Source organism: Borostomias antarcticus, assembly GCF_949987555.1.
Source record: "Borostomias antarcticus genome assembly, chromosome: 21".
NCBI classification, from domain to species: domain Eukaryota; kingdom Metazoa; phylum Chordata; class Actinopteri; order Stomiiformes; family Stomiidae; genus Borostomias; species Borostomias antarcticus.
Genome location: NC_140254.1, coordinates 5,591,490 through 5,603,472, shown reverse-complemented (window position 1 = coordinate 5,603,472; position 11,983 = coordinate 5,591,490). Strand labels below are relative to the sequence as shown.

General features: G+C 46.9%; 2 protein-coding genes across 2 annotated transcripts in view; both read right to left on the bottom strand.

Annotated features, from left to right (window-relative positions):
* On the bottom strand, nt 1-2,382 carry prrt1 (proline-rich transmembrane protein 1; the record flags this gene model as incomplete). The annotated part of the gene is made up of 3 exons (XM_084454794.1): nt 1-177; nt 1,490-1,681; nt 2,083-2,382. 3 exons carry the CDS (start codon nt 2,380-2,382, stop codon nt 1-3), a joined length of 669 nt encoding a protein of 222 aa, XP_084310920.1.
* A 2,508-nt stretch (nt 2,383-4,890) lies between these two features.
* Nucleotides 4,891-11,983, bottom strand: part of skic2 (SKI2 subunit of superkiller complex) — a 17,646-nt gene continuing 10,553 nt past the window's right edge. Inside the window, exons 26-29 of the mRNA XM_084454785.1 lie at nt 10,600-10,710; nt 9,880-10,098; nt 6,242-6,382; nt 4,891-5,460 (exon numbers count right to left, since the gene is read on the bottom strand). Of these exons, the coding sequence (XP_084310911.1) occupies nt 5,260-5,460; nt 6,242-6,382; nt 9,880-10,098; nt 10,600-10,710 (672 nt within the window). The 3' untranslated portion in view covers nt 4,891-5,259. The remainder of the gene's footprint in view (nt 5,461-6,241; nt 6,383-9,879; nt 10,099-10,599; nt 10,711-11,983) is intronic.

Sequence of the window (11,983 nt, the reverse complement as noted above, 5' to 3'; positions counted from 1 at the left end):
CTAGGGTTCCCAGTCGTCGTCATGGTGCTGCGAGGCGATGATCACCACTACGGTGAGGATGGTGCAGAGGACGATGGAGGCGATGCCCACCGCCAGGCTGATGAAAGAGAAGTTGCGCGCCTCCCGGGACGCGATCTCCGCCGTCACCATGTCCCCTCTGGACACCGCAGTGCGCACCTGGGCCACGCCGGGAGGGAAGGACAGCACACATCACAGAGAGGTGGAGAGATGAGAGAGAGCAGGGGAACGTATAGAGGGGGAGGGGGGACAGAGCCGGATATGGCGTAGGGGGAGGGGGGGAGAGAGAGAGAGAGAAAGGTGATTAATAGAGGAATACAACACCACAAGAAGCTATTCCATTCATTCATTCATTCATTCATTCATTTTATTTGTTAAAAAGGGACAGTGTATAGGTAAAATATATATAGCAACATATAATGCACTGTACCAGATTCTAGCTTGAAGCTAATTTACATCTGCAGTCCCTTTGGCAGGTCAATAATATCAGCCATCATAAGCCACAGACAAACCCCAAATATGTACAGTAGCTCTATAGTACAGTATCTATAGTCTGGTCTGGTCAACTCAAACACGTGAGCCAGCCCAAAGCAAAAATCCATTCCAGCCTGCTTGTAAACAATGCCGCCATTAGCTACATAATGTGGTCGTTGTTGTGTATAGTATGCTACAACTAGAAATGATGGTCGGAGAGCACAGACCTCTGCCCATGAATGCATTTTGTGGCTCTGTACATGTGCACTTGCGTGCGTGTTTGGTATTGCTGCATTCGTTAGGTCGAGAGCTTTATGCCAGTCCAAAACCCTGTCTCTGTGAACTTCCCATGTCGTTTCAATTTCCCCCCGTTGACAATGAATGGGGGGAATTTTTACAGTCCAATAAGTCCAAAAAATGAATGGAGGTACATGGGTGGGCCGCTCGTGGATCTGCCCCGTGATTTGGATGTGCTCTAAAATTTAAGTTTAAGTTCTAAGTTGGCCCATGCTACACCCTTCCACCAAGTTTCATGAAAATCGGTCAAGTAGTTCTTGCGCAATCCTGCTACAAATAAATGAATAAACCAACCAATAAATACATAAATAAACACACACCACCATAAACATGTACCTGGTAATTAACTATTTTTGTCGTTTTAAACTACAAAGCTTATAGATACATTTGGAAGGTCTTGTTGTCAAAACAGGTCTTTCTTACATTCAAAATGACATGTTTCACAGTCTACTAAGTGTACCTGTATATTATAAGCTTTCTGCTCTACAATACAAACGCCTTGGTCAGACTGTGTGGTACAGTGCTTGATATTGCTATGCTATCATATAACAAGTTATAGGGCATTGTTAGCCCCGACACGAGCAGGGACTTTACATACTCCACGAGAACGCACCACTCAATGGCATAATCAAGGGTTTTTCATCAGCCTGAGCCAACGTTACAGAATAGCTAGCGGTAGAAGGTTGTAGCTCTGACTGACCTGCACAGCCTTGATGATGGCGATGATGCCCGTGGGCCAGAAGCAGCAGACGGTGGTGAGGACGGCAATGGGCAGGTAGTCGTGGGGGGGGCGACGTGGCTCCATCAGAGCGATGCCAGGGGGCATCTGCATGGCCATCTGCCCCTGGGGCATCCCTGGGTGACCACCTCCTCCTGGCATGTAAGGCTGGCCCTGGAGGTGGGGGGGAGCGGGGGGGGGGGGGGGTTAGGAAGGCAGAGAGAGAGCGTAGGTATTCTATATCATGGTGGTTGGGTAGTTGCTGTTGTCTGCAAGTCTGCTTGCTTGTGGAAAACGAGAAACATTAGCAGCATTTCCGGCTGTAGAGTCTCCAGAACTCTGACTCAGCGGAAAAGAGATAGCTGCAGCCCACACTGAGGGAATCACTGCGCTCCAGTTTCAGGCGCTCGAACATTATCCGTCGAACTGCTTCCTCCTTACTCACTGAAATACAGAACGATTTACAGTGCGATGGCCAGCGAAAAAACGTATCCCATAACATCACTTTGATGACACTTCACGCTAATGGAAAACAACACTCATTGTATCCGAACCACTGGGAAACGACCACTCACCGACGCCATGGGGTAGATGGGCACATAGGCGGTGCAAGGCTGCAGCTGGAGGGGGTAACCTGGGTGGAGGTACCCTACCCGGGGGAGGGACCCTCCAGGACCCCGGGTCTGGACCGCGTAGCCCTGGGGGGCAGACGGGTGGCTGCAGTGGAACTGGGTCTCCTGGAGGTAACCCTCGGAGCCCGGGGGCGGGGGTGGAGGCGGGTAGTTGGGCTGGGGGCCGCAGCCTGGCGGTGGGGGCATGCCGGGCTGCTGGGGCATGTTGGGGTCCTGGCTGGGGAGGTAGGGAGGGGGCTGCATCTGGGCCATAGGCTGGGACAGAGGCTGATGTCCAGAATCATCCAGACCTGAGAGAGAGAGAGAGAGGGAGAGAGAGAGAGAGAGAGAGAGAGAGAGAGAGGGAGAGAGAGAGAAAGAGAGGCACAGAGAGAGGAGGGGGGGAGCAGGCAGATCATTATCTAACTCATCATGCTCCTGTCTGATATTTTGTTCCCTGCTTATGCAATATATACACAATAGATTTCCGGCCTGTTTGCTCTCCAGCCACAAGCAGCAGAGCTGAAGCTCGCACAGTCGCATTGCTGCTAGTATACATGGCACCTTATGAAGTTGGAAAAACAATTACAGAAAGATTACAGATGTGCTAATGATGCTACATTTGGAGCGGCTGCACCCCCCCCCCCCCCCCCTCCCCCGAGAACAGGGCAGGAGACTAATAATATTGAACCCAAACACACCAACGATGACAGTGACACGGGCAACGCCACATTCTCTCACAGGCGTGATCGACTGACAGCCGCAACCAAAGCTGACTGGCCTGCCCAGCACAGGATGGATGATAGAGGTAGAGAGAGCGAGGGAGGGACGCAGAGAGAGAGAGAGAGGGAGGGAGGGAGAGGAACGAGAGAGGGTAAAAGAAAGAGAGAGAGATTATGAGTGTGAGAGAGGCAGACGGAAAGAGAACTAGGCTGAGGTGCAGATGGAGGGAAAGAGAGAGCGAGGGGAGAGGAGGGTGAGTGAGTGATGAGGGATGACTTGTGCTGGGGGACAGACAGGCATTACATAAGCTGCCAACGCTGCCAGCCCCACCACCAGAGACATCACTTGAAATGATAGGGAGGATTGTTGTGGCAAGATCGCAAAGTTGACTCAAATCTAAATTAAATCCTTCCACACATTTGACTCCCCATTTGAATCGCCGCCTGTCCTTGGTAATCGTATTATGAGTCTAGAATCAAATGAATCGAGTTGACCCAGCTGGTCTCACATCTCTCTTTCTTCTATTCATATTGAATAAAATGGTTTCATTTTCAAAAAAGAAAAGTTGATCCAGGCACTCAAAACAAGTATGCGGCAGCTAAGTGGTAATGTTAAAAAGCCTTTAATCGGGCTTAAGATCAACTTTTCTTTTTTGAAATTGCCTCCATTCCCAGTGATCCGAGAGCAACAACAACACTGATGGTTTATCTCCCTTTTTGAGCATCTGGTTGTTTCTCCCTGTTTTCTACAAAAATTGGTTTTATGCTTACACAAAACAGGACCACATACTAGGCCTGTATGAGTGTCCACCCACATGACTTATTTTAGGTGAGATGTGTGGCGGTTGTGTGGCCTACAGCATTGGCCAGGGCTTTCCTCATCTAGCTAAATCTCTCAGTCGTGCCCTGTCTAATCGCTACAGGAAACCTCCCCATGCGCTTACCTTGGTACCCTAGGACACAATGGAGCGGCAGGATTTAACGGGAGAAACTAAGCTATTAATGTGCTGCATTTTTATGTGAACATTACGCACAAGACCGGCCCGCCTGCCTGCACCCACAGAACACCGTGGGAGCGAGCATCTATCCTACACACAGGCAAACATAGCCTACACGCACGCACAGTGCATACATAACGAGTATAGTTATTAAAATTAATAAGATTTGTGGTTGGCAGAAAGAGACGCCAGGATAACGGTGTACTGGGATGGAAGCGCATGCAGATGAAGAGCGCGGATAGGATCGAGGAAATAGAGGAGATAAAGACAGAACATGCGTCACCGTCTCTCAAATGTATCAATTTCAATCCACAAAAACAAGAGCGATTCCCTTTGTATCAAAATGTAACCCTGAATTTAACAGGGACAAAATAGGGCGGTGGGGGATGGGGGAACTGGCTCAATTATCAATTACAGCGGTGACCGAGAAAAGACGCAACAGTACAAAACACGAGAAATCAAACCTTTATAGCCTACCGTGTTTTTCCGACGACATTCCGTGAAGTCAGACCGTGCTCTCCCCTCCACAGAATGTTAAATAAACACTAGTTCTCCAATACGTGTGACTTTGTGTAAATCCTCTCACAATGACACTTTTTCTAGCTAATTATAACCCATCTTTTAAATAATTTAAATCTCAGCATCCGTGGTCTGATATTTCCCACTAGATAACTTTGTTATTGTAATGGAGGTGATAATGTCCAAATGTAAAAAGAACAAAACAAAACAGTATTCCCCCCACTCTGTAGCTGTATATCCACCGCAACAGCGGAAAATGGGTATCTCCACTAACGCATCGCGTTACATTGAATTAATCAGACACACAGCCATCGCCGTCTTAAAGAGACAGCCAGGACTGGAAAATTCAGAGCATATGTCAACGGTCTCTGGCACATCTATCCAACTCATCAAACCGATAAAACAGAGCCGACCTGAAATTCAATTGGGGTTTTTGGCACTATGGTTTACCCCACAAACCGATTAAGCCGCAGTTTGATGTACAGAATGAAAGAAAATGAATCTACAGTATATGATGTCATACAGTTGATTTTATTACTGTACAATAAATTACATTTCCTTCTCAGTCCTATAATCACTACTTTGGTCTGGTTTCATAAGCATTCCCTTATGTCCAGGAACTCCCATCAAGACCAACATGTAAACAACAGCACTGTGAATACATACAGCGCTTCATCCTCACACACACAAACCCTGTTTTTCATCATGCACTCTCTCTAACATACACACGCATGCATGCACACCCACCCACAATGTCTCTTCTACTGTTTCTCTCTCTCTCTCTCTCTCACACACACGCACGCACAATTTCACCTTGGTCACATCCATCCGAGAACAAAGACACGCTTGGCGTCAGGCACCGTGGCACACACCATGACACACACGCACGCCCCCTCTCTGCCTCAGTGCGTGTAGAGGGAGGCGGTGAAGACGATGTCCCTGCGGATGGCCAGGGAGGCTTTCTCCATCTTGCTGCCCAGGACGGAGTCTCCTACGATGCGGGCCGCCTGCCTCACCTGCTTCAGCACCTCGTCCAGACGCTGGATACAGCGCACCACCGTGCCCTCCTGAACGTCCGTCAGCTGGGCGATCTCCGCAAACGGCTAGGAGACAAGAGGAGGGGAGGAGAGGAGGAGGGGAGAGAATAGAAGAGGAGAGGATGTAGGAAAGGAGTGTAGGAGAGATGATGGGAAAGGAGAGGAGAGTAGGAGAGCGGACAGGAGAGGGGACGACACATCAGTTTAGTAGTAGCATTTAAAGGGGAACGCCGCTGTCATAGCAAGTTTAGCTCAAATGTCGCTTTGTCCTCAATGAAACAGATCCATACACACCAACATTTAACCGTTCCGTGCAGTAGTAAGCTAGCTCCTTTTTCCTCTGTGCGCGCACCCCCTTTATAATGGACATCTATGGGCCTCTGCTAAAAACTGATAAACATGCATTTTCAAGGCAGGAAGCGCAGGGTGTGATCTTACCGGTGTCATTACGCTGTCATGTGAAATATATCGCATTCTCAAACCGAATATTGAAACAAAAGCTCCATTTGAGACAGAACTATTTTGCCGAACGCACTACACCATACCTTTGGCACTGTAAACCTCCGCCGTATGTTGCAGAGAGCGCGAGCATGCACGTGCGTGGTAAAGCTAGACGATTGTTTACATCCTCCTAGCCATGCCCATCACGTCAACACATGGGGATGGCGATTCATTTCACAAGACAACATTCTACTGAGACCGGTAAGGGGCTTCCTGACGCTTCCTGCCTTGAAAATGCATGTTTATCATAGTTTTTAGCAGAGGACAGGGTGCAGGACAGGACAGGACGGTGCAACGACACGAGAGTGCAAAACGGCGCCAAAAAACCCCCAGCGCAAATGCTCACCATCCCCCTGGCCCAGCAGTACACCACCTCCGTCAGGCCAAACTTCAGCTGGGCCACGAAGTCCTCGGCCGTCTGGGTTATCCCGCACTCCGTCTGCAGCTCGCCGATCCGCTGCGCCACCGACAGCACGCGCTCGATACCCTGGGGGTGGGAGAACGAGAGAGAGAGAAAGAGGGGTGAGAGAAAGGTAGTCGCATACACGCAGATTATCCACGAAGCTCCCCCCTAACGCCCTCCTCCTCCTCCTCTTCCTCCCTTAGGAGGGCTGTCAGAAATCCCGCTCCCAGCCATGTCACCAGTGTTCAGGGGATCTGTTCAGTCAAAGTGTTCGGTGTTGCCGGCCCGGCGGCCCTCCGCTAAACGGCCGGGGAGACCACTGCCGGTCATCACTAATTCAGATTTACAGATACTCTATAAAGCACTTCCATCTCCCCGGGCCGCTTCACAACCCACACTGACACTGGTGTGTGCGTCTGTGGTGTGTTAAGGTTGTGTGTGTGTAGAAGGTAGTGTGTGTATCAGGTAAGGTGTCCTTCCCACGGGGAAGACGGCTAGTGTGTGTCTAGTCGATGTGTATGAGTCACCAGTGAAGCCAGGCTGGTAGTTAGTAAACATGTCCATGCACATCGCACGTTAAAATACATGTGCATTCCGCACTAACATTTCAACCCTGTTGACCCAATATCCTCCTGCAGAGTCATGCACACGTGTGCACGCACGCACGCACGCACGTATGGGGGGTGAAATGTGCCATTTCTTACCGCACGGAGCGAACTGAGCTGCATACGGAGCTGACAAACGTACGTGTTTACGTGAGTGAAATCCATTCGACTCCCATTGTATTTGATAGGAGGACTGACGTGACTCACGACGTTTTGTCCTAGCGACGGCGGCGGCCTGAAGTAAGTCAGCAATGTGTGCATTGGTCGCGGCATTCGCGTGGCTCACGTTAGCTCACGTAATTATGGCCCGTGTGGATTTGCTAACTGAGAAGACAAACCTGACGAACGTCGCTACTTGCCCACGCGTGGTATTGCGAACGTAGCTAACGTCGCTACTTGTCCACGAGTGGTATTGCGAACGTAGCTAACGTCGCTACTTGTCCACGCGTGGTATTGCGAACGTAGCTAACGTCGCTACTTGACCACGAGTGGTATTGAGGAACGTCGCCGTCACCATCATTAGGTTACTTAAGCTGCTAGTTCTCTTGTTAGCTCTGATATGGCTAGCCAGCCTCTGTCCAGTGAGATCAGTGATATGACAACTTAACGTTAGATTATTGAGCCTAAATAATAGCAGGCTACTATCAGATAACCTGGTTAATATATGTTATTATTCCTACTATTGTGCTTACTGTGTGTTGCTGACAAGATAAATTGTTATATTATTATTGCCACCGTCATTTGGCTTAGCTTATGTTCTCCAGCCACGCCAAGTGCTGTGGTAGTAGCTAACTCACTGGTGTAATATTTATTTACATTGTCCCTGCATCCTGTCTAATATGTCTCCATCTGTGTTATGCACCATGGGCCGAAAGAAAATTCGTAGTATATTGTGAAGTAGGCTCCTTGGCAAAATAAATGTTTTTTGATCCTGATAGGCCAGTAGGCTTTCTGTCAGCCTCTTATGTCATAACCTGGCTCATAGGGAATAATATGGTAGAAAAGTCTTTGATTCAAGTTAAGAATCATATTTTTTTAACTAAAGAGTAACCTATACAAAATAAACAATAAGTAAAAATATCAAAAATGCCGCCACAAAACCAAAGGCCAAAAAGTGTATTGTTCAGTATGACTACTTGGGTGGGGCGGCTGTAGCTCAGTTGGTAGAGCGGGTCGTTCAATGATCGAAGGGTCAGCGGTTCGAATCCCGGCTCCGACTGTCCACATGTCGAAGTGTCCTTGAGCAAGACACCTAACCCCAAAATTGCTCCCAATGAGCAGGTTAGCACCTTGCATGGCAGCTACCGCCATTGGTGTGTGAATGGGTGAATGAGAGGCCATTGTAAAGCGCTTTGAGTGCCGCTAAGGTGGAAAAGCGCTATATAAGTGTAGTCCATTTACCATTTACTTGTCAACCATAGGGCTGTCTCGGTTAGGAATTATCCTGAGCTTCAAATTGATAGATTTCAACCGCGGTCTGCGTTTTACGCTGTTTTTTTTATTATTTCGTTTTACACTACATTTTATCTATATCCTATGTGTGTAGCCTAGTTGTGGCCTATATTATTCGTTTTTATGTAACGAAATACATTAAATAAATGATGGTGCAGGAATGCAATGGTGCAAGCAGCACACAAACAGGCAAATCATTCGACATAGTAAAATAATAACAACAACAATAACAATTAGGCTACAGATATAAAGGGACCTAAAGGGCAAAGGCAATGTTTTCTGTGCACTAAAGTAAGCTTAGGCTAGGCCTAACACGTTATACATACTGTATATACCAGAAGTTTAGTGCCGTGCATTTATTAATCGGATAGCCTTTGTCTATAGGCGTATTTGACCGTCCTGGAAAAGGCCCTGATAGCCTACCAAAATGAAAAGAAAATCATTAGTGGCCGCTGTTGTCTGTATTTTGTTATTGTATTTTGTGGCCTGTGTGTAGTTGTAGCCATACTTATTATTCCTACAATGAAGTAGGCTACACCACCAAACGCAAAACGCAAACGAGTCTGCTGCGCGAGAGCTGCATTCCTTGGTAGCCAGAAAGCGCGTCAGCAACCTGAAGCAGCATCGAGTAATTTTTCGTTCCCAGTTAATGGACTTCAGGAACACAGACGTGTTGTGAGCATGTAGATTAGCCTACTAGACCTACTGTATTTGTTAAATAATAGCCTACAGCCTAGGCCACGTTAGCCTACATCTGTTGTTTTAGAGACTTTCTTTTAGGCTACAATAGCCTAAGACACTACAACTTGTCTGTCATTTCATTTATTTATTTATTGATTATCATTTGCTCTAATTGTTCTAATGTTGGGTTGTTTTTAGGCTATACCATGTTGTTCTGCGAATACAGTAGCCTATCGATGCAGTGTATGCCTCATTTGAGAATAAAGTACTGTATTTGATCAAAGCACGCACTCAAGTGGAAATTCGGTTATTTTATTATAGGCTACTGTAGGTCTATTATAGGCTAGGCTATATGAGTTTAGTTGGCTATTTGATTGCAATTTTGATGCATTTTCACAAGTAATTAAGGGTATTTATTGGTCTATTATGAGTCTATATGAAACAAGTATACCACTTATTGAATTTGGTGCATTTTAACATATGTTCCAGTCATCCGGACATTTCAGAGATACGAACGACCTGCGGTCCCGTTGGGTTCGGATGAGTGGGGTCCTACTGTAGCACAAGTGCTCACGTAGAGACGTTAGCTACGTATGCGAATAGCACACGTGCTCAAGTAGCGACGTTAGCTACGTACGCGAATAGCACATGTGCTCAAGTACTCCCGGCCCTGACGAGCGTTTGCTGGGTTAGCTACGTTAGTGAATAGCACACGTGGTCACGTGGGAACGTTCGTCACGTGTGTCTGCTCAGTTAGCAAATAAGTGGCACTTTCCACCCCCCATACGCACGCACGCACGCACACACACACCTCCCCGTCGGTGTGCCCAGATCCCCCCGTACCTCCTTCAGAGTGCTGGTGAGGTGGGGCTCCACCTGTGTCTTCTGCGTGAACACCAGACAGGACAGCAGGGCGGCGCTCTCCTCTGGGGCCAGGGGGCTCAGGGTGTTCTCGAACAGCAGCTCGGTCAGCAGCAGCTCGTGGCAGGAGATCTGGCACGCCACGCGGCCCTTCAGCTGCACCGCCCCGCCCTCGTCCACGTACTTCAGGGACTGGAGCACCTGGGGCAGGTTGTAACAGCAACTTTATTACACTTATTATTACAGTGTATTTATTGCTGTAACACTAGAGATGCATCCCCCTCCGCCAACGTCGTTCAGGGACTGGTGCACCCGGGTAATGGTGTAGTGACACCTTTATTACACTGTTATTACACAGCTATTACACATCTTTATGCGCGTTAGCTGGCCAACAAGGACCAGAGTACGCTAAAGCATAAAGCCATCTGTCGCCAAGCAGACAGCGGTGAGAACTGTAAATGTGCCGAAATACAGGACACACTACATGAAGTCTGGCCTACTGTAAAACACAGCGCACGTAGCTGATTCAGATTCAGAGTTTATTCGTCACATACATAATACAACGTAGTGAAATGTAATAGTATAGTAGTATACACACACAACAAATCTGACACAACAACAGATGAAAGCAAGTTAAAACAGCTAGTTAAAACAGCACTGTGTAGCAGCTAGGCTAGCAGAGGTTAGACCCGAGAGACAGACCTTGATTCTCTGGTGGTACTCTGGCAGCAGAGACAGGGACTGGTCTGAGGTCAGGAACAGCAGCCTGTCCAGCTCCTCCTGGACACTCATCCTCTCCTGCACTCGAGCAAACTGATACAGAGAGAGGGAGAGTGAGAGATGGATAGAGAGAGAGGAAGATTATGACCTCACAACAACGCTGCCTGGACAATTGAGTGGTTTAACCTGTACAGTGGTTATTTCACAAGAAAAAAATAAAATAAAATAATAATACATTCCCTTCATTTAATATCTATGGTGCACAAAACCCCTCCCACCTCCAGTGGCCCCCAATATTACAATATGAAGAGGGGGGTCTCTGAAGACACACACACAAATCCCCACACTGATATAGTGAGGTAGTTTACACAGCACCGTACAGATACAGCCATCAACATGGATCCTCATCTATCTCAACAAATCTTATTAGGTGGGCTAGCTTGCAAAAGCTAGCCCAACTTGTGATATTCCCACTATTTCTTTCTTTCTTTCTTATTATTATTCTCCCCGTTTTTGTCTCCTTTATAACTTCTTCATACTTTGTGCTAGAAACTTCATTCAAACTTTAATATGTTCACGATGTTTAGTTCTTTAACGGATGTATTCAGATTTTTTATATTTTTTTAATAGTTTTTTAGTAATTTAACTTTTAATAGTAATTTTTGTGCCATTGAAACTGCTGGTGGAATGTTCAGTATCATTATGGTTTTAGAGTGGTGGCAGCTGTTGCTTTGAAAATATTTACACATTTTGTAAACTGCTGGCACTCCTACAGTTTTGAAAGCTCACAAAACTTTCACAACTGTGCTGATTCGTACAATGTAAGTATCTAAGCTGTATACTTTTCGCTGTATGACTATTTGTTCGGCAACTGCGCTCCCCATTGAAACGTATGGCGCTGCACTCTAGCTTTTGAGCTGCTAATTTTGCATTTTTACCCATTTTCTAACTTGTTGCTATACCTACAATTTTAACAGCTCGTACACATATTATACATAAAAACGTTCACACAACTGTGCTGATTCGTACAATGTAAGTATCTAAGCTGTGCGACTTACTGTTTTTGAGGTATGACGATTTGTTCGGCAACTGCGCTCCCCATTGGAACGTAGGGCAACGCACTGTAACTTTTGAGCTGCTAATTTTGCATTTTTACCCTTTATCTAACTTGTCGCCATGCCTACAGTGTTTAAGCTATACAGACATATTATACAAAGAAATGTTCTGCAAGTTCTCAGGATTCCTATGGTGTCAATATATAAGCTGTAACATTTATAGTTTTCGCGATAGAGCTGTCTGAAGCGGACCATGTCTAGGATCAGAGTGTCAGTTGGGATTAGACTGGTGGCAGCTGTTGCTTTTTTTG